Genomic DNA, 22228 nt, shown 5'->3' on the forward strand with positions numbered 1-22228 from the left:
GGATATTGACTTGGCCTGTACGTGCTTTCACAAAGGCTTGCTCTTTCATTCATTGGCTTATCCCATCTCATTAACATCTCATCTATCCATCCTCCCAACCCTGGTCGACAGAGTCCAGTCATTAGGGCACTTGTTTCCAAAGAGCTTGATTTCTTAACGTGGAAGACAAAGTCAACCAAAAGCAACCTTAGATCATTCCATGAAGCCCACACCTGTGTAATCATTCTCAGAAAAGCTGGAAGAAAGCACCAGGTGAATTGGTGATGATGTCGTACGATAAAGTAGCTATGCACACAAATCTTGACGTTGAGCTGTCTGACTTGTCTACTTCCTCAAAAAAAAAAAAAACTGTTGGCATCTTGTAAAGTCTTCTCTGATGCGTTCTCCCCTTCACCTCTTGCATCACCACAAATGGCATCAATGCAAACTCTGCTCCGGATGAGGTAGAATGCTGGAACTCAAAGAATCTTTTCTCTCAAAGCACGTTCTCTCTCTCGGCCCTCTTGAGCTCCTGACCACTTACAAAGCTTTTGTCCGTAGCCTGATGGAGTACTGCTCTCCCCTCTGGGCTGGTGCTCCTGCCTCCCACCTTTCTCGACTTCACGCTGTCGAAACCAGGGCTTTTAAGATCATTGGCATCTCCCGCAATGAAGCTGAGTCTTTGGGCCTCTCACTCAATCACCGCAGGTTGGTCGGTGGTCTTTCTGTCTTCTACCGACTCCTCTCCAGCCTTGCCCCCCCTGCTCTCTCTGCGATTTGTCCCAACCACATTTCCACAGGGCGCTCAAGGTCCGCCAACAACCCCCTTCTGGTAAAACTACCAAAATCACGAATCACTGCTCATCTTCACTCTTTCATTGCTCTTTTTTCCCGCCTTTGGAATAAACTTCCTCACTCTATTCTTTCCCATTCTTCCCTTCAGGCTTTCAAAACAGCTGTTCACCACCACCTCTTATCTTCCCCCATCCAAATCCTCGATCTTTTCTACCCCCGATAATCCACCCAAGCCCACTTCCTTCAATTCTCCTGCTTTCCTTCCTGAAAGTCCCTTTAATGTCCATCTTCCCCTCGCCATGTTCCCCGTCCCATCCCCATCCCTCTCCCTTCCACAGTTCACCTGTGTCTGTTCCCCAATGTTTTGTCCCTTCCACTCCCGCCCCTCTTGTCTCATGCCTCCTTGCTGTGAGTTGTGTGTTAGCTCTCATACGAGCCTCGACCAAGGTATACAAAAAAAAAAAAAAAAAAAAAAAAAAAAAAAAAAGCACGTGTGCCCAACCCATCGCTTCCCGTTACCACCATTCCCCCATGGGCACAAGGTGAGAAACATCTGTCCAGTCTCAATACCACTTCTACAACGGGCCCAGGTGGCATTAGTGCCTTTGTTGTCAAACTTTACTCTGTTGTTCTCACCTCTCCTACATATTCTCTTCGACCTGTCCTTCATTTCAGGCCACTTCCTGTTTGCTCTGTTTGGAAGACAGCCAACATCACTCCCATGTACGTACAAGCAGAATGAAAAGACTGATCAACTTAATGAGAAGCCAATAAACCTACTTGAAGTTGTCAGCAAGGTCGCAAGATATATTATTGCTGTTAACATGCAAGCCTGGTGTTGGCTTAGTGATTAGGGTGGCTGGCTTGGGATCTTTTGGTCCTGAGTTTGAGCCCCTGTTGGCTGTTGAATTAACACCAGGTGTGGTTGACTCAGCCTATCATCCTTCTGAGGTTGGTGAAATGAGTGCCAGTGTATTGGTAATAGGGGCATTTCTTCAGTAGCACAGCTCTTCCCTGAGGCTATGATGCTACCTGCAGCTGTGTGCTGCATACAAAGGAGGAGGAGCTGTCATAACAACATGAAGTCTGTTTTCCTCTCTAATGACCCGATATATGATCATTCGTTTGGATTATGTTCCTATCACTCAACTCTGGTTATGCAACTGATTCTATCCCAACACTGGATGGAGGTGCTGAGTACCATAACTGAGTACCATAAGCAAGTCGTCAGGTCTGTGCCTCTGGACATATCCCAAATCTTTGACACTGCCTACCACTCTGCCACTGCTCACTCAGTTTTTGCCTGTGGCATCCAAGGCCATCTTCATTCCTGGCCCACTGACCTTCCTGAGCTCAAGCATCATACAACTCTCAGCTGTATCCTTCCACCTTCTCTTCCAGTAGAGGCTGGAGTGCTCCAAGGAAGAATTTGCTCCTCGTTTACTGGAGAAACTTCTCCAGTTCAATTGAAAAACCTCTCTACCACTTTGCAGATGATGCCACATTATGCCAAACAGTACCTCATCCCAATGACAAAATGATAGTAGCCACATACCTTTTAGCACACATGGGGAAGAAAAAAACAATCAGATGCCAGTCAGACAACTGGTTCATGTCATTTAATCCAAGCAAGTATCACATTCTCATGGTGTTGCTCCAGAAGGATTGTCTGTCCAACGCTCTTCTCTGATCAGACCCTGGAAAAGCTCAGTCCTTCAAAATTCAGGGCTTAACATCAGCCAGAACCTCTTTTAGTACATGAGCCCATCCAAAAATTGCTACCATGAGAGGGCACCAGACTTTGTTTGTTTTATCTTATGCATATGCCCATGGACATAACAAAACCGTATAATGGACTTCTCAGTAGAGAAGCTCAAGTTTTGTATGGGACTTTGAAGATATCATGATTTTATGGCGAAGCGGGTGCCAAATTGAGCCTCAAAAATTGCACATTCCATGAAATATGTTTTGAATAAAGACAAAAAAAAACACTTGTTTTATGAGTTGTTTTCTATTGTGTGCATGTGAACAAGGTATGTTTGGTTGACAAAACATTTTTTTCTCACAATTTGATAATTTAGAGCCAAAGTTGGGTCCTGAAGGCATTGGATAGGCATTGAGGTCCACTCTAGATATGATTATGAAAAAGCTTCAGGAACAATTCTTGGCATTATGAAAATCATCCGAGTAAAGGTTGTTATTTAGGTGATATTTAAATTATAAGCATTAATCCTAATAACATTATTCATCTCGCGTTCACGAACATGAATCCCTCAGAAAGTGACAAGATGAGATCCAGGGAGCTGAGATTCACAACTCTCCTCATGTTTGACGATGCTGGGTATGATTAACCTTTTCCTTTCTAATGCATTATTTAAGTTCAATTTGATAAATATATTTTTGTAAGCGTGTGTATGATTATTTAAGGCAATTCATATCTTCTTCCAATTAACCTTAGAAATTGACTTCGAAGCCACACAGCTATGCCAAGTGACGCTTCACAAAGACGAAAAACATATGCATTTATTGTTATCTATCTATAATTCCAGCAATCTGTGTGTGTGTGTGTGTGTGTGTGTGTGTGTGTGTGTGTGTGTGTGTGTGTGTGTGTGTGTGTTTGTATGCGACCGCAGTTTCTCGACGACCGCCGGTCCGATCTGATTGAAACTTGCCAGGAATATTGCCGGGGACCCGCGGATGTGCCTTTTCGAGGTTTGATATCAATCGGACAAGCGGTTCCCAAGTTACGGCCATTTATCTGTCGACCAATGACAAGACACGGTGCTATGACATCACGAATGATGTCACAATTAATGTTTATTTATTTATTTATATATTTTTGCACGATTGACGGTCCGATCTGATTGAAACTTGCCAGGAATATTGCTGGGGACCCGTGGATGTGTCTTTTCAAAGTTTGATATCAATCCGATGAGCGCTTCCCAAGTTACGGCCATTTATCTGTCAACCAATGACAAGACACGGTGCTATGACATCACGAATGACGTCACAATTAATGTTTATTTATTTATTTCATGCACGATTGATTTTTCGTTTTTTTCATGCACTTTTCATGCACTTTTCATGCACGATTGACTTTTCATGCACGATTTTTTCATGCACATTTCATGCACGACTGACGTGACAATTCTTCTTCTTCTTCGTTTGGTATGACGTCACAATCGATGCTGGGGACCTTAGTATGTGCCTTTTCAAGGTTTGATATTAATCGGAGAAGCGGTTCCCAAGTTACGGCCATTTATCTGTCAACCAATGACAAGACACAGTGCTATGACATCACGAATGACACCACAGTCGACGCTGGGGACCTTAGTATGTGCCTTTTCAAGGTTTGAGATTAATCGGACAAGCGGTTCCCAAGTTACGGCCATTTATCTGTCAACCAATGACAAGACACGGTGCTATGACATCACAAATGACGTCACAATTAATGTTTACTTATTTATTTTGCACGATTGACGTCACAATTCTTCTTCTTCGTTTGCTATGGCGTCACAATTGACGCTGGGGACAATTGACGCTGGGAAAAATGTTCCTTTTCAATGTTTGATATCATTCTTCATCCGTTTCAGCTGTTTCCCAGGGTTTGAAAGCTGTGTTTTCCCAATGTTTGAATTAATTGTTCAAATTATTAATTAATCCCAAGGTTTGGGGGGGGGGCGAGAGAGAAGGGACGAGAGGGAGGGGGCGTCACAATTCGAGAGAGGAGGGGGCGAGAGGGGGTGTGAGGGGGGGTGAGAGCGGGGGTGAGAGAGAGGAGGGAGGAGAGAGGAGGGGTGAGACTAGGGGAGAGAGAGGGGATGAGAGAGGGGGAGAGAGGGGGTGGGCGTCACAATTCTTCTTCTTCGTTTGATATGACGTCACAATTGACGCTGGGGACCTGAGTATGTTTCCCAGGTGTTTCCCAAGTTATGGCCATTTATGATATGGTTGTTCCGATCTAATTGAAATAATGCCCCAATCCAGTCGTCGTTTACGAGAGTGAAGGAACGAAGCTGCACCTACGAGCCCGCACTACTATCTCCAATTGATAAATAATTGCTCTATTCTGTATCATTGCAGGTGAATAAATATAGTGGATGCACCTCAGAAGCCACCCAAAAGGCCTCATGTTGAGGAGAGGACCTGTATAATCTGTGCAGTGAGTGCGCCAATCAGTGAGCTCACCAACCCAAAGGATCCACAGTCCATAGAAGCGCTTCAGAATGCTGCCAGTATACAAAACTTTGATGCCATCCTTAATCTCTGTGAATATGATTATGACTCAAAACTATGGTATCATCGAAACTATCATTCTTCTTTCACTCACAAGAAAACACTTGCCAGCGTTTCATCCAAAGAAGACGCTTCTGCTGGCTCAGATCCCTGGAAATGCTTGCGTGATGTCCCTAGTTCATCTCGAGTTATGGATAAAATTTGTATTTTCTGTGACAAGAAAACCAAATACATCACAGGATCCAAAACCCGTGAACCACTCATGCAGTCTTTAGAGCTCCGTTCTGATGACAAGGTTCAACAAGCAGCCATTAGGCAATTTGACGACAAAATTCTGGCCATAACATCACGAGAACTCGTGGCAGCAGAGGCCCATTATCATAAGACCTGTTACAGAAATTACACGAGGGATGAGAAACCCAAAGCTGTGACTGCAACTCTGGCAATCGAAGATGTGGCCGAACAAGAAGCAGAACAAGAATCATACATGATGTTGTTCAAGCACATAAGGGACACTATTTTCACTAATCCTCAGGCTGTTCATCTAACTGACAAACTTGTAGAATCCATGAGAACATATGGCTTCCAAGATGTGAAGAAACAGACCAAAAATCACATCCGCCGTAAGTTGGAGGCAGAATTTTGTCAGTCTCTCCACTTCATCACTGAGACAAATGGTAGGGTTCTTGTATATCCTGATAATCTATCACTTGTACAAGCCCTTACAGATAATGTTATGCTCAAGGATAAGGTCCAGGAACGAAAGTCTACAAATGACATAAGACATGTCATCAACCAATCTGCAGTATACATCAGAGACCAAATTAAATCCATACCAAAGATGCCATGGCTTCCAAAACCTGATGAACTGAATGCAGAATATTTAAAGCTTCCAGAAACATGACTGTTGTTTCTCAGAACTCTCCTCATTGGTGGCTCAGCAGAAGGAACGCCACGACTCCAGAGGGTGATACAATCCCTTGGTCAAGATTGTGTGTATGCTGTAAGTGGAGGGGAGACAATTCCTGCCAAGCACATCTTCTTGCCATGGGGAGTCAAATCGTTGACTGGAAACGTGGAACTGATGAGAGCTTTGAACCGATTGGGACACAGTGTGTCCTATTCAAAGTTGGAAGAACTAGATACTGTCCTCTGTCTCCAGAAACAGGCACAGGAAGCTGACAAGGGAGTGATCTTGCCATCCAGCAGTCACCCCTGTCTGTGTTCCTACCAAGGACCATGAGGAAAATGATGACTTCACGGATTCTGACAGTTCAGAGAGTGATGATGAATGAACGATCAGATGTGAACTGAATATGTATTTGATGATTAGTATCGTCTGATTCATAGATTTATACTGGAAGTATATGTTTTATTTTGATCATGTATTACTTTGAACTACTACGTCTGGGAAGAGAAGTGTATGTATCACAATGACTTTCAAACAACATGTACTTGAAAGATATTGGGTAGTCGATCTCGTTGAAAAAAAAAATTGAAATTTGTTCTACCCTTATCAGTATTTCCGTCGATATGTTTGTCTGTCTGTCTGTCCCTCTGTTCAGTCCAGTGCTCCGTTAATACAATGGCGATTTCGATGAAAATTGGTTGGTAGGTTCATACCATGACCTAGTTGTGTGCAAATGAGAACCGTTGCTATGGACACCACCTTGCCTAGCAAAGGGACTTTGAAATTTTTGAAAAATCATTAAAAATATATTTTTTCGAAAATCAGAAATCGGGCCACGTGCGACTGTGGGCAGTACATTCAGCCATATTGTCAAGAATTTCCAGCCGGATCCTATGAAAACTGTCGGAGAAGATAGACTTTGAATGAACCCTGGTCGAAAACAATAAAAACTAGAATGGGCACTCGGTAGAGCGCATACCTTCGCCTCCGCTACTTTTTTGTTCTTGGCATGAGAGTGGGGGCAACAGAAGAGTGAACATTTTGGTGTTGGTTTCATGCAAATCAGTTTTGATTTGACCGTGTTATGACAAAAACCGCATATTTTGAAAGGTCGTGACCCCACTGACCTTTGACCCCCAACCGCTAACAAGGGTAATGACGTAATTGTGTCATGTCGCCCATCACAAGATTGGGCAATGAATTCTGAACATTTTGGCATCGGTTGCATGCCAATTAGATCAAAATTGACCGCGCTATGGTAAAAATACAAATTTGACCTTTCCGTGACCTTGACCTTGACCTTTGACCCGATCACTCCCAAAATCTGATCAAATGTTCCTTGGATAATAACCCATCATCCCACCAAATTTCAAGCGATTTGGTTTAATACTTTGAGTTATGCGAATAACAAACAAACACACACACACACACACACACACACACACACACACACACACACACACACACACACACATATTCACAAATAAATAAATAAATAAATACACAGCGACCAATACATAACCTTTCGCAGAATGTGAAGGTAAAAATGAAGTTCGTTATATCTCAGAGACTATGAGTCAGATATACATGAAACTGGGATGGTAGGTTCATGGTATGTCCTAGTTATGTGTGAGAAAGAACCGTTGCTATGGACCCCTCCGTTTCCTCGCAACGGCCGAAAAACCTCTAAATGTGGGGGTATTTTAACGAAAAAAACAATCTGCAGCATTAACCCTTGAAGCTAGAATCATGAATTTTCTTGTGCTTAATCCTCAGGTCATTCCCCATCGAACGGGCCCATCGCCTACCCATGTCCACCTACCGGCTTGTCATATTGTTTGTCACCATGTCAATTTAATGTTATTCTTGCTATAGTGATCTTTGGTTGACTGAAGGCAACTATAGGAAAGATTTAGCTCTGTAATTATCATATTTGTGTCCTGAATATAAATAAGTCATGTACATGAAGTATGTGAGGAAATGTGTGGATGAAAACAGCAAGTATGAAACTTGCCGTGCTGTTTGCATCAAGGCTTTGGGTCAAGAATAGAATAATCAGTTAATTATGGTTCAAATCTCTGAGAAAACTTCAGAATGTATATTAGTTTGAGGTCTAACATGTTTTGATAACTGTACATTTTTATAATGATGAACAATGAGTCTCAGAAACAATTTTAAATGGTCTGATAAAGTTTGTACTTTTAAACATGTCCCTCTTAGTATTTTTTTCTGGAAAACCCCTCTCTCCCACATTTAGCTGTACAGAAACTAAGCAATTCTCAAGAAATGTCCATCATGCTGTTTTCAGTTACAGATACATATAGGTAACAGAAAATAACTAAAAAATCTGGTGCCCTCTCATGGTAGCAATTTCCAGAATTTGGCCATGTAGCTCATGGACTAATTGGGAGACGGATGGGGTTCAGAAGAATTGAGAGGATGAAGGAAGGAAGCGTTGTCGCAGATGGAATTTTTCGACACGGGATGAAAGAAAGGTCAAAAACAACTCAAGTGTTTGAAGAAGAAGAAAAGCACGTCAGAGAGTGGAAGTTGAAACATTTTAAGAGACCTTTTTTCTTTGAAGATTAGGGAAGATTAGGGAAGATTAGGGAAGAGGCCTCAAGGAAACCCAATACGAAAAGATCGCCGAATACTCAGCAATTAGCACAAGTTTTAACACAAGACCAAACGAGAAACACACAGTAAACACAGAGATAACAAAATAATAGTAAATACGTGACAAAACTACCGGAAAACTCATCTTTGAGAAAGTCGGCAGAGATCCTGAAGAGGAACTGCTGCTGTTGCTCAAGAAACAGAACCAAAAGTGTTAAGAAGCAAATAAACCAAATATGGTGTCTCCCTCTGGGAAGTCTGCCTGAATATTGGAAATGTCGAATAAATGAAATGATAAATGAATATTGGATGCAAACATCCATAAAATAAATCACCAAGCCTGCCATGTTCACACGTGGTAACCTCACAAGGGTCAACATCCACCCACCGACAGGGATGATCGGTACAATATGCCGGTCCACAGGCCTTGCACAGGTACCGGCTGCAATATATCAACTTTTTGTACAAGTTCAGAAAGTTCTCCAAATCTATAGTTGTGCAGAGGCACACTCCTTTCGCTCAGTTACGTTTCCAAGTATTTTTAGCTTATTTTAGAAACTTTGTGAGCCATTTAAGGTTACAATATGCCTGGCGTTGGCTTAATGGTTAGGGTGGTGGGCTTTGGATCCTCGGGTCCTGAGGTCAAATCTCGCTCAGTTGTTGAATTAATACCAGGTGGGGTTAACTCGGCCTATCATCCTTCCGAGATCGGCAAAATGAGTACCAGCATGCTGGTTTACTGTGTCGGAGTGGTGACCCGGCCAGGATTGCGCCCAATAGCCAAGGAGACTGCTTAAGCAGCACTAACGCTCTGCATGGAGTATGGTCCCAATCTCCTCCTCCTCCTTAAGGTTACAATCTTTCTCTGGCACACATGATATATGTTCGGCCACCCCGATAGACTTCATAGCGAGGGATTTCTGCACATCGCATCCTGGGGTGGATTACGCCATTTCGAGCCGCTTGTTGATCGTGTTAAGCATGCAGGTAGTCACATGATTAAGGTAATTAACTTTTCTAAATGAATCGATTTGAGAAATTTGATCACAAGAGGTAAGTCTGCTGCTCTCTACTGCACGATGAGAAAGCAAATGTTACAGGTTTGGGTGTATTTTGTAATAATAAAAATTCTGTAGTTTTAGCATAGTGGAAATACACGACACGCCTGTTACCCAAGACAGCTTTCCAGGTATGTTGGCAAGCATAAATTTAATCACAAAGTGTTTTCTTCCTGTTTGTCACACGTGTTCAGCCTGTTATGTAAAAGGTCACCACGATCTTAATCAACTTCTCAAAGGATAAGCGTCCATCCGTCTCTGCCTGTGTCCATCTTTCATGCTTCATTCTAAAGGGTTCCTGCTGTCGGGGAATCATAGAAATGGTTCCGTTGGAAAGCTAATAATTACTTTAGTTTGTGGTGGTTTAAACATAAAGATGCCTATTTTAATAAAGCCCGTGTTTTTAGGATTAGGTAAAAGAAGTTGCACCTCGAGTTTTCATGTACAATTTACTTGGAACAAAAATGTGTCTGTTTACTCATACAGACGTCTGTTTCAAAAGCTTCCCTTTCAGGGAATGAAGAAGAAGTGGGAATGAGAGCTAAATGTAGCGGTTCCAATGACAACATTTATCATTCTACGACAGCAGGAACCCTTTAGATTTTAGAACGAAGCATGAAAAATGAAAAAAACCTGGAACGGCACTCGGTGGAGTGCATACCTCTGCCAGGCTGAACAGTTTACGTTTTGTATCCCACTGATAGGCCAGATCTGGAGCCAGACCTTAACCAAAATCTCATCGGCTTGTACTTGTCACTTACCCACTCACCCACCTAGTTTTTTCATAATCCGTCCACAACGTTTTTGAAATATCATGATATATTGTTGTGGTGCCGGGTATCGGTGGCGAGCACGACCGCCAGGGAGAGTAGTAGAGTCGGCTCCACCGAACACACCGGAATTTAGGTCGTGACACTCGGATAAGTCTGAAAGGCACGGGCCCCTTACAGGACCATGAATCGCCAATAATTTAACCGCGTGGGGTAGGGTTAATCGCCAAACTTCAATATACCTAAGTACCCACGCGGCAAAGCTACTGGGGAACTAACACCCTCGGCAGGCCTCGAGCAGGACGAGCCGTTACCGTGCTCGAACCGTGTGTAACCCGAGCGGATGGTTACCGAGGCCTGTCGGTCCAAATGAACAATTACGCAACAACGGCCTTCCTAATCCCCAATACGCATTGTGGCAAACCAATGGCAGAAATGACAAAGAACGAGCTGGTACATTCAACAAAAGGGATATTTATTTATAACAATAACCGGGGAGGGGAACACAGAGCAGAGTTATCACGAATAAAGAAGGGTATTAAATATACAAGCAATTCCTTAAACCATTCTACTTAGAGACAGGGCCCATGGACACACACACATACACACACACACACACACACACACACACACACACACACACACACGTACCCAGAAAGAGATGGACCTCGAGGTCTTTATTGCCCCTTCAGCTCGGAGGGAAGACAAGCTGAGGGAAGAGAACGTGCTGGCTACTTGGCCGCGTTCGCGCGGCTGGACGACCGCACCTTCCCAGAGCACCAGTCGCCAAAGAATGGACCAGGGCAGCCGAACCCAGAGGAGGCGAGACAAGGTGATCTCCCGTGATGAGATGGTCGACCGCTTGCAGTAATGCGCCAGACGAGATTCCTCAGATGCGCGCGATGCAGTCAGCCGCAGACCTAGACAGAAGCGCGCTCGAGCAGACGGGATGCAATCTTCAACTCTCTTTTGTCGTCCTTTTTGGGGCGCTGTCCGCTCCCCCGACGCCTGCTCCCATTGGGTGGACGGCGTGTCGCGGCTCCGCCTTCTTGAGAAGGACCGCCCCAGCTTTAGTCCGCATGTCGCCCATTGGGCGGAAAATGATGCATACCCTTATTTGGCACCAAGCCAGAACAAAACACTTCGTGACCATATTTGGTGTGAAATCCACACCGCCTGGGATATGGAATTCCGCCCACGCACACGCCCCGCATGCCATCGAGCGCATGAAGAATGCCGCGAGCAGAGTGTTGTTGGGGTAAAAATCCTATCTATAAAATAACTTTGCAGCGCACGTACACTTAATTCCCATTAGACATAGGGGAAAGGGAGCTATCTATCCACATTTACTTAACGGAATAACTGAGCTATGGGGACCTGAATGTTGAGTGCTCATGGCTGCCAGATTTGTAACAATATATCGTTTATGGCCCCATCTCTCAATGGTGAAGAAGCACTTCAAGATTTTTTTTTTAAAAATCCACCAAAATCGAATCGGTTTGTCGTCACCACACACCCAACCTCTCCACCAAGTTCGACTGAATCCATCCATAACCTTTTGAGATACTGTGCTATATATCAGGTTTAGCTCTGTCATTCATTGGCGAAGAATCACTAAAAATATTCTCATATCCAGATCCAGATCTTCACCGAAATCCAAAAAATTTGTCCTTGTCACAAACCCAACATCTCACCAAATGTCATCTGAATCCGTCCACAACTTTTTGAGATATTTTGTTCACAGGCAAACAAACAAACAAACAAACAAACAGACAGACAGACAGACAACAGGGGTGAAAACATAATCTCTGTCCACCTCCTGTGAAAGAGGTAAAAAATTCCTGCCTGTTGAACCAACTTTCACATTCTCTTCAATCTCATTCTCCCCTCCAGGTCTTTAAGACAGCTGTTCACCACCATCTCGCTGCCCTTTTACGTAACAGACTGACCACGTGTGACAAACAGGAAAAAAACAAAATTATATATTGTAATATTTCTCGCAGCAATAGAAAAAGACATAAAATTACACGGATGGATCACACAAACAACAACAACAACAACAACAACAAGTACATGTGATAAAATATCCTTTTTGTGCGTTTCACTTCATTTTATATCCTCATTGACATTCGCAAATAGACAGACAATATGTTCGTAAAGGACTACATGCTGTCCTTTGATTGAACCCATCAGCGTAGCGACGTGTAGGCACGCTGAGTATGATTGAAAATCTGACAACGCTTCCAATTAAAACCTTTCCAGCAGTAAGAGCACTCCAACATCTCCATCCAGAATTGGTATAAAACCTGTGTTTTACCTTCGTACCTTTATGCAGATCTCCTAAAGGTTCATCCAACAATATATGGACAACATGAATAAAAATTATAGCAAATGTGATAAAACAACATTGGACTTGGGAATAGCACGCATACTTTCAGCAATCAAGATGCTCTCAGCTATAGCCAAGTACGCCGTATAAAAAGCCATTCAAGCATGAGATATTCTTTGCTTTGAGGGACAAAAGCTTCGTGCTAATGATCGGTGCAGAAAATGATCTTTATTGAAATTGGTCGTAATGTCCGTGTTTGATGTGCGGTGGGAATTTTGCTGCTAGTTTGATCCTCAAGGCCACTATTAACACATCTTTATGGTAGTAGAGGCTAAGGCTGACATCACACGGACAAAATTTTAGAGTTCCACGTGAGTCATTTTACCTGTTAATTATTTCGTCCATAATTTTAGTCATTTCGATTCGTCTGTCTAGACAACATCTGTTTGCAATGTTTACAGCAAGCTAACAGGAGCACCGTGGTATGATTGGTAAAGCCTTTCAAGTTCGAGTAGTGATCAGTAAGTGCATGAACTGCTATAATTTTGACTAAATATTTATATTCAGTTCATTCACAACATTTTTACCATCGCAACCGAAGGTGCACGGAAGATATGTTTTCACCCAGAGTTCGTCTGTGTGTCTGTAAGGACGATATCTCAAAAACGTTGTGGATGTATTTCGATGAAACTTGGTGGACAGGTTGGGTGTGTGACATGGATGAAATGATGAGATATTGGTGAAGATCTGGACCCGGATGAGAATTAAAAAAAAAAATTTGCGTTGATTCTTCAACATTGACAAATCAAACCCAAACCAACACATCCAGTGCCGATAGAAAGTCTACACCCCCTTTTCAAAAATTTGTACCTTTTGTTCCCTTATAGCCTGGAATTAAAATGCATTAATCAGACTTTTTCCACATTTATTTGTACATCGTAACCCACAACTTCCAAGTGAAAAACAAATTCTACAAATCTCAGAAAATTAATTAAAAATACAAAACTAGAATATCTTGGTTGGACAAGTGTCCACCCCCCTTATAATAGCAATTGTAAATTAACTCAGGTGTAACCAATCACCTTCAAAATCACACACCAAGTTAATTGGCCTCCACCTGTGTTAAATTGTAGTGATTCTGATGATTTCAGAATAAAACCAGCTGTTCCGAAAGGCTTCCTCTGCTGAGTAGTGCATTTCACAACAAAGACTCAACCATAAGCACCAAGGAGCTTTCAAAAGACCTTCGGGATAAAGTTGTGGAAAGGCACGGATCAGGGGATGGGTATAAAAATATTTCAAAGGCCTTGAATATCCCTTGGAGCCCAGTCAAGGGTGTATGGTACCATCAAGACCCTACCTTGATCAGGCCGTCCCTCCAAACTGGACGACCAAGCAAGGAGGAGACTGATCAGAGAGGCCACCAAGAGGCCAATGGCAAATTTGAAAGAGCTACAATCCTTTATGGAAAAGACTGGTCGCTGTGTACATGTTCCAACAATATCCTAAACACTCCACAAGTCTGGCCTTGTCGGTAGGGTGGCAAGAAGGAAGCCATCACTCAAAAAAGCCCACCTTGAGTCCCATTTGAGGAATGCAAAAAAAACACTCCAGAGATTCTGAATCCATGTGGCAAAAAGTTTTGGGATGTGACGAAACCAAGATGGAACTTTTTGGCCTAAATGCAAAACGGTATGTGTTTGGCACAAACTCAACACAACACATCACCCAAAGAACACCATCCCTACTGTGAAGTATGGTCATCATGTTATGGGGATGTTTCTCATCAACACAGATTTGGGCAATTGTCAGGATTGAAGGGAAAATGGATGCAGAAAAATCCAAGAGGAAAACCTGCCGTCCTCTGCAAGAAAACTGAAATTGGGACAGAAGTTCAACTTTCAGCAAGACGACGAACTGAAGCACACAGACAAAGCTACACTGGAGTGGCTAAGGAACAAAAAGATAAATGTCCTTGAGTGGCCCAGTCAGAGCCCCAACATAACTCCAATCGAAAATCTGTGGCATGACTTGAAGATCGCTGTCCATCAACACTCCCCGTGCAACTTGACTGAGCTTGAAAAATTTTGTACACAAGAATGGGAAAATATTGCCCAATCAAGATGTACAAAGTTGGTAGAGACCTATCCCAACAGACTCACAGCTGTAATTGCTGTCAAATGTGCTTCCACCAAGTATTAACTCAGGGAGGGTGGACACTTATCCAACCAAGATATTCTAATTTTGTATTTTTAATAAATTTTCTGAGATTTGAAGAATTTGTTTTTTCTCTTGGAAGTTGTGAGTTACGATGTGTAAATAAATGTGGAAAAAGTCTGATTTAATGAAATTTAATTCCAGGTTCCAAGGTAACAAAAGGTGAACATTTTGAAAGGGGGTGTAGACTTTCCCCAGGCACTGTACATGATATTTGAAAAAGTTATGAACAGATTCAGACGAAACTTAGTGGATGAGTTGTTTTAGGTGACAAGAACAAATTGATTAAATTTCAGTTGAGGCCCGAATCCAGATCAGGCCTATCAGTGGGATACAAAACGTAATCTAATCCGCCTGGTGGAGGAATGCGCTCTTTTGAGTGCCATTCTCGTTTAAAACTCTGCAACTGAACAATCACTCGTTTTATTTCTCGAATGGAGGATGACATGAGATGTCGGCGCACCACCAATTTGAAGCGCTGGAGGGAAGGGTAGGATTGAAAAAAATCAGATAGACCCCTTACCATGTGATCAAGTCATCTCATAAAAAATACTGGAGTCTGTCTTCTGCTGTCAACACACCAATGTATTTCATTGACTTAGACATGTTATTGCCCTCAGAGTGCATTGAATTTGGGTCAATTTGTCTGTCTGTGTCCACGTTCTTCTTCGCTTGCATGCAGCACAAGGGGTTACATCATTGGCTGACGGCATGCGATAGGGATAAGTTGTACACACGATATGCGGACGCTTACACACGTCCACAAAGGCTACTTACAAGCTACTCATAAGTCGAAACACGTCGCGGTAATGTCTTTTTTACGCGAAACTTATTTCTAACTTATGTTTGACGTGCTTTGAACCAATTCTTTACGTAGTCCCAACACACATCGACGTATGTCGACGTATTCCAATGACGTCTTCCGGTCGACAAAAAAAAAATGAACGTGTTTCTAGGTTACAACTGCCATATAAACACGTGTTCCCAGCGGTTTTGGGAATTGGTATATAAAAATGCTGCTCATAAAAGGGGAACCCAACAGTGTTTTCGAGTCCTTTTTGAGTCGATGTCCATGTCAGCAGGAACAGTATCAGTATCAGTATCAGTATTAGTATTAGTAGTAGTTTGTTCATGTTGGCAGTAGTAGGTGAGTGTGAGGGGGAGGGTGTGGGTTACGATGGATCGTCCTTGCGTCCGCGTGTCCACGGGTAGGAGACATCTTTTCACCATTGTTCAAAGTTCTTCGTGGCTAATTTTTTATGGGGCTTTTTCAACAATGAGCTATAGCTTGTTTTTACGATTTAGGTCTATTCATAACGGGTTGGACAAATGCACAATGAACTAATAATGTGCATAGAGCGCTTTGATTACTTATAGATACGATATACCAACGAATAATTATCGTGAAGCCGGCGTTCACAAACTATGCCCAACGATAGCCTAACTTATCCATATCGTGCGGCAGTTTATCTTTGCCGGTGACGTGGGGTTTGCAGGTCAGGTTCGATCTGTGACCTGCTACAGGTACCATGTAAACCTGTACTAACCTGTTCCATGGTCGGGTTGTCGGCGACTAAACGGTCTCCCCCACCAGGTTTTCTGGTGAGGGGGGTGTTTGGATATGGACACCCAGCAGGATTAAAAACAAAACCTGTCAAAGGGCGGAGGAGCTCCTTGTGAGCCAACGGCCATCCATATCTAGTGCCCAACTGTGTCTGCAGACGTCCTCCTGCAGTTGGGTTACTTCTTATTAGGAGGTTGGTGGCAGGATTTGCACTCCGGCCACCGTAAAACGCTTCATTCCGCAAAATGCAAAAACGCAAAAAAATCTGAAAACCCACTCCGTGGGAGTACCTCCTGTGCAGCTTCCCTTCGCAGGGCAGCTCACCGGATGACGGGATTGGGGCAAAGCCTTCGGGACCCCCAATCTTTGATAGGAGGGAAACCACGGGGTAACATCCCTGGGTCAGATTGCAGGAGAGTGTGTCGGAGTGGCGCTGAGGTGTCGTCCACCAGACGGCGGTCTCCTTGGGTTAACCTGAGGCGGTCCCTTCGGGTGGGTGCCTGGAATGTCCTATCCCTAAGAGAGGATGATCACCTGTCTCTGTTATCATCTGAGCTCAAGCGTTTGGACATCGGGATTGCAGCTCTCTCTGAGGTTCGGAGACCGGATTGCGGCGAAATAATGGTGGGTGGTTACACCTACTATTGGTCTGGTCGCTCTGATGGTTACCATACCCAAGGAGTTGCTGTAGCTGTGTCCAATAAGCTGACCCCAATGATAATTGAGGTAACACTGGTCAACGAGCGTATTATGAGATTAAGGATTCGTCATTCCTTAGGTGTCATTTCCCTGGTCTCTGTTTATGCTCCGACTGAGGCGAGTGATCTCACCGTGAAGGATGCATTCTACGCCACGCTCGAGTCTGTGGTTGATCAGTGCCCCAGACGAGATACACTTCTAGTCTTGGGGGATTTCAATGCATCGACTGGAACTGATAGGGATGGTTATGAGGTGTGTGTTGGTCCCCATGGGTCAGGAACTATGAACCAGAATAGCACTAAGTTCCTTGACTTTGCAAGAAGTCATGGACTTAGGGTGGCTGGTTCATGGTTTCAGCGCCCACAAGCTCATTGCTGGACTTGGTATTCCAACGCTGGCGGTGTGGCAAAGGAGATTGACCATGTCCTCATTGACGGTCGTTGGAGGATGATCCAGAACTGCAGGGTCTACCGGAGTGCTCAGTTCCTCAATACTGACCACAGGCTTGTTGTAGCAACTCTAAAGCTGCACCTTAAATCCTGGAGAATGGTAACATCCCAGCCTAGGCTGGATGTTGCCAAGCTCAGGGATGAGAGAGTAGCTGAGGAGTTTGCGAACAGGCTGAGTGGACACTTGGGGGGTCTGGGTGCTTTGGGGGGTCCTGAAGAGTTGTGGAGCGCCTTCAAGACCACCGTCCTTGATGTTGCCGGTGGATGTCTTGGAACTCACCGCAGGGCAAAGAAGAATTTTGTCTCTCAAGGGACACTGGATACCATTGACCAGAGTCACAGGGCCAGGCTGAATGGCAGAGCTGAGCTGTTCAGGGAGCTGAGGCGTAAAACTGTACGTGCACTGAGGGCGGACAAGGAGGCCTATGTGCGAGGAATCAGTGAGGGGGTAGAGCATCACCTGTGGACAGGTGATTCTCGTCCCGCTTACAGGGGAATTCGCGCATTACGTTCATCCAAGCCCATCCCTCGGAGCACTGCAGTTCGAGCAGAGAGTGGTAGGCTCTTGACAGAGGAGTCTGAAGTGAAGGCCCGCTGGGCCGGTTACTTTGAGCGGTTGTACCAGGCTGATCCCCCAGCTGTCGAGTTGGATGTCAAGGGTGTTACAATCCCTGTTGCTGACCCACGAATCAACTGTGGTCCACCTTCGCTTGTGGAAACACGGGCTGCGGTGAACCGGTTGAAACGGGGCAAAGCTCCAGGGATCTGTGGCATCCATGCCGAACTTCTCAAGGCTGGTGGAAATGCTGCACTCGTGTCGTTGCATACAGTTTTGTGCTCTGCCTGGAACACAGGCATCATCCCAACTGACTGGAAGAGGGGCCTTGTTGTCCCTCTCTGGAAAGGGAAGGGTGATCGCCAAGACTGCAACAACTACCGAGGGGTGACGCTGCTCTCAGTGCCGGGCAAGGTCTTTGCTCGGATAATTCTTGATAGGGTTCGCCACCATCTGCTTGAGCACCAGCGTCCAGAGCAGTCAGGCTTTACACCAAAGAGGTCAACGATTGACCGTATCCTTGCCCTTCGTGTCCTCACCGAACGCAAACGAGAGTTTCGGCAGGGGCTGCTTGCAGCCTATGTTGATCTCTGTAAAGCGTTCGATTCAGTGAATCGGGATGTCCTCTGGAGGATTCTTGGTCTTCGTGGGGTGCCACCAAAACTGATCGATCTGATGTCTGAACTCTACTCTGGTTCTGAGAGTGCTGTGAAGTATGGTAGTACCATCTCTGACTTATTTCCAGTTGTTACTGGAATTCGTCAGGGATGTGTACTTGCCCCCACACTTTTCAGCACTTGTATGGACTGGATTTTAGGGAGGATGTCGGAGAGATCAAGTTGCGGTGCATCGTTTGGGAATGTCAAGATCTCGGACCTTGATTTTGCAGACGATGCAGTCATCTTTGCGGAGACTTTAGACATCCTTTTGGGGGCCCTCGAGGTGCTGAATGAGGAGTCGGAGCCGCTGGGATTACGGGTTTCTTGGGTCAAAACTAAGATCCAGGCTTTCGGTGACATCTTGGATGCTGCTGTCCTGTCTGTGTCTGTTTGTGGTGAGGATGTAGAGGTCATGGAGAGATTCATTTACCTTGGCAGTGATATTCATGTCTCTGCTGGCTGCGAGTCAGAGGTCAATAGACGTCTGGGTCGGGCCTGGGGAGTCATGGATTCACTGGATCATGGGGTGTGGCGCTGCCGGTACCTGTGCGGGAGGACGAAAGTCCGAGTCTTCAGGTCCTTAGTCCATCCAGTCTTGCTCTATAGGTGCGAGACTTGGACTCTGACCAAGGATCTGAGACGGAGACTTAATTCCTTTGGTACCAGGTGTCTTCGGAGAATCCTTGACTATCGCTGGTCGGATTTTGTGTCCAACGAGCGGTTGCTGAGAGAGACTCGGATGAGATTTGTTACCTGCATAGTCCGTGAGCGTCAGTTGCGGCTGTATGGACATGTGGCTCGTTTTCCTGATGCTGATCTTGCTCACCAGATTCTCTCAGCGAGGGAGTCTCATGAGTGGAGGAGGCCAGTGGGCCGACCATGTGCCTCATGGTTGCAGCAGGTTGACCATCATCTCAAGGAGATGGGGATGGGCCTGGCATCTGCCTGGGGGATGGCCAGACGGAGGCCCCTGGAGTACCGACGGAAAGTGGACGCAGCGACGCGCTGTTCTGGCACATGCTCCCATACCTGACCTGTAGGGTTTGCTATTCATAGGCTGCCACTCAACGATTTAAATGGCTGCATCTCCACTATTGAAAGTAGACACTTGCGCTCAACAATTGGATTTTTTTTACACTCAACGACTTTTAAACGGTACCACTCAGCTATTTTCATTGTTTACAATGAACGATTTAAATTGCTGTCACTCGCCTTTGTTTTTTGACGCTGGGGTTTGGAAATTTGAAGCGTTTCTTCTGAACGTGTTAAAACACTCAAACTCGACTATTTTAAATAGACGCTGCCGATGGACAATTGGAATCAGAGCCAAGCTAGACATCGAAGTGTGAACATCCTCGTAATGCCGAAGAAAAGTTTGAAGAATGCTGCAAATAAGTGTCCTGGCCGTGGCCGTGGACGCTGATGCAAGGATGATCCATTATACCGACCTCTTTCAGCCTCTGAGTAACTTAAAAGTAACGTCTGTCGATGTGTGGCAACGATCGCGTAACGTGCCAACAACACGTTAATCAAAGGTTAGAAATAAGTTTCGGGGACGCTAAACATTACCTCGGCGTGTCTCAACTTATGATTAACTTACAAGTAGCATGTGTTGATGTCTGTCAACGATCGCAGACCGTGCATACAACTTGTGGCCAGCGTAGCGGAACATATGAGTCATACGCCGGCATACGTCGTGAAATTTCAAGCATGCAAAAATTTGAGGACAACCGAAAAGTACAACGTTTAAAGCCAGCGTACAACGACGTATGGCAGTGTTTTTCAGCGTGCTCTCAATGTTATCAAAACTTACCCATAACGTATTCAACGTGTGCCAGCGTTTTAGAAAAAAAAATTCAAAAATCGGCATACGTTGGCTAAAACGTCAAGGTGTGACCGGTCCTTTACTCACGTTGTTGTTCTTGTGGACTTTTTTGTTTCACAGCCTACAGTTTTCATCGAAACTTCCTGAAACTTGCCATGTATATGCAGAAAGCCCACGTGCAGACAGAAACCATCTCCGATTTTGGAAATTCCTCCTAGAAAAAAAGTTATGACGTCAAAATATCTCTGCTAATGGAAATCGCCTGAAAAAATATCTCCGAAACTAGGCAAGCTTTATTGAATTCTGTTTGCGGGAATCGAACAGGGCATTAGCAGAGATGAATTACCGCACATATGATACATCACTATGATGTCATAAATGTTTATGACATCATTCCTATTTTTTGACATTTTTTGTTTCACAACCCAGAGTTTTCATCGGATCTTCGTGAAACTTGCCATGTATATGCAGAAAGCCCACGCGCAGGCAGTAACCATCTCCGATTTTGGAAATTCTTCCTCGAAAAAAATTAACGTCATAATATCGCCGCTAATGGAAATCGCCTATACCATTATCTCGGAAACTAGTTTGTTTCACAGCCGACAGTTTTCATCGAAACTTCCTGAAACTTGGCATATATATGTAAAAATACCCTGCCCAGACAGTAACCATCTCCGATTTTGAAAATTCCTCCTAGAAAAAAATGTTATGATGTCAAAATATCTCCGCTAATGGAAATCGCCGAAAAAATTATCTCCGAAACTAGGCAAGCTTTATTGAATTCTGTTTGCGGAAATCGAACAGGGCATTGGCAGAGATGAATTACCGCACATATGATACATCACTATGATGTCATATAAATTTTTATGACGTCATTCCTATTTTTGACATTTTTTGTTTCACAACCCAGAGTTTTCATCGGATCTTCGTGAAACTTGCCATGTATATGCAGAAAGCCCACGCGCAGGCAATAACCATCTCCGATTTTGGAAATTCTTCCTAGAAAAAAAGTTGATGTCATAATATCGCCGCTAATGGAAATCGCCTATACCATTATCTCCGAAACTAGGCAAGCTGTTTGAATTTTGTTTGCGGGAATCAAGCCGGGCATTAGCACAGATAATTTATCGCAAACCTGATACATCACAATGACGTCATATTCATTTTTATGACGTCATCGTTAAGAGGATGAGGATCTTAGCTCATTTGAGCTTGTTTTATTTTATTGTTTTTTTAACTTGGTCATGGCGGTGATCGCTCACCTCTTCACGGAGGACATCGTGGGATCTTCAACATCAACCAACTAATGCCGACAGATGGGACACCCAGTTTAACGTCCATTCGAGAGACGGCACACACATTGATGAATCACCCTGCCTGTGAAACACCAGGACGACAGTTTATAGGTGGGCCGGGATTCAAACCCAGATTAGATGGTTTAGAGGCAATTCTGTCAGCCTTTCTGTCCACACATAATGAGATCACATGGGACACAAATGCCCTCTGGTGGTAGCCAGTATTACACGTCTATAAAGGACGTACTATTAAGAATGTGAGTACGGCTAT

The 22228-nt window shown here is 44.2% G+C and overlaps 2 protein-coding genes across 3 annotated transcripts in view; one reads left to right on the forward strand and one right to left on the reverse strand.

Moving 5' to 3' along the window:
* The window catches only part of LOC147029088 (protein RCC2-like), a 164158-nt gene that overhangs the window by 31585 nt on the left and 110345 nt on the right, over window positions 1-22228 (reverse strand). The gene's annotated exons all lie outside the window — the stretch shown is intronic.
* On the forward strand, window positions 2626-6078 carry LOC147029089 (uncharacterized). The gene is made up of 2 exons (XM_085876111.1): window positions 2626-2656; window positions 4872-6078. The coding sequence occupies exons 1-2, from the start codon at window positions 2626-2628 to the stop codon at window positions 5912-5914; spliced, it is 1074 nt and encodes a 357-aa protein (XP_085732237.1). The 3' UTR covers window positions 5915-6078.

This window comes from Eptatretus burgeri, chromosome 4, assembly GCF_056783735.1.
Source record: "Eptatretus burgeri isolate ZD-2024b chromosome 4, Ebu_testis_v1, whole genome shotgun sequence".
NCBI classification, from domain to species: Eukaryota; Metazoa; Chordata; class Myxini; order Myxiniformes; family Myxinidae; genus Eptatretus; species Eptatretus burgeri.

Excerpts from the sequence above, each read along its gene's own strand:
- LOC147029089 (XM_085876111.1), top strand. The coding sequence starts at position 2,626 with ATGGACTTCTCAGTAGAGAAGCTCAAGTTTT. Across the intron at positions 2,657-4,871 it reads AGTAGAGAAGCTCAAGTTTT|TGGATGCACCTCAGAAGCCA; the intron begins GTATGGGACTTT and ends GAATAAATATAG.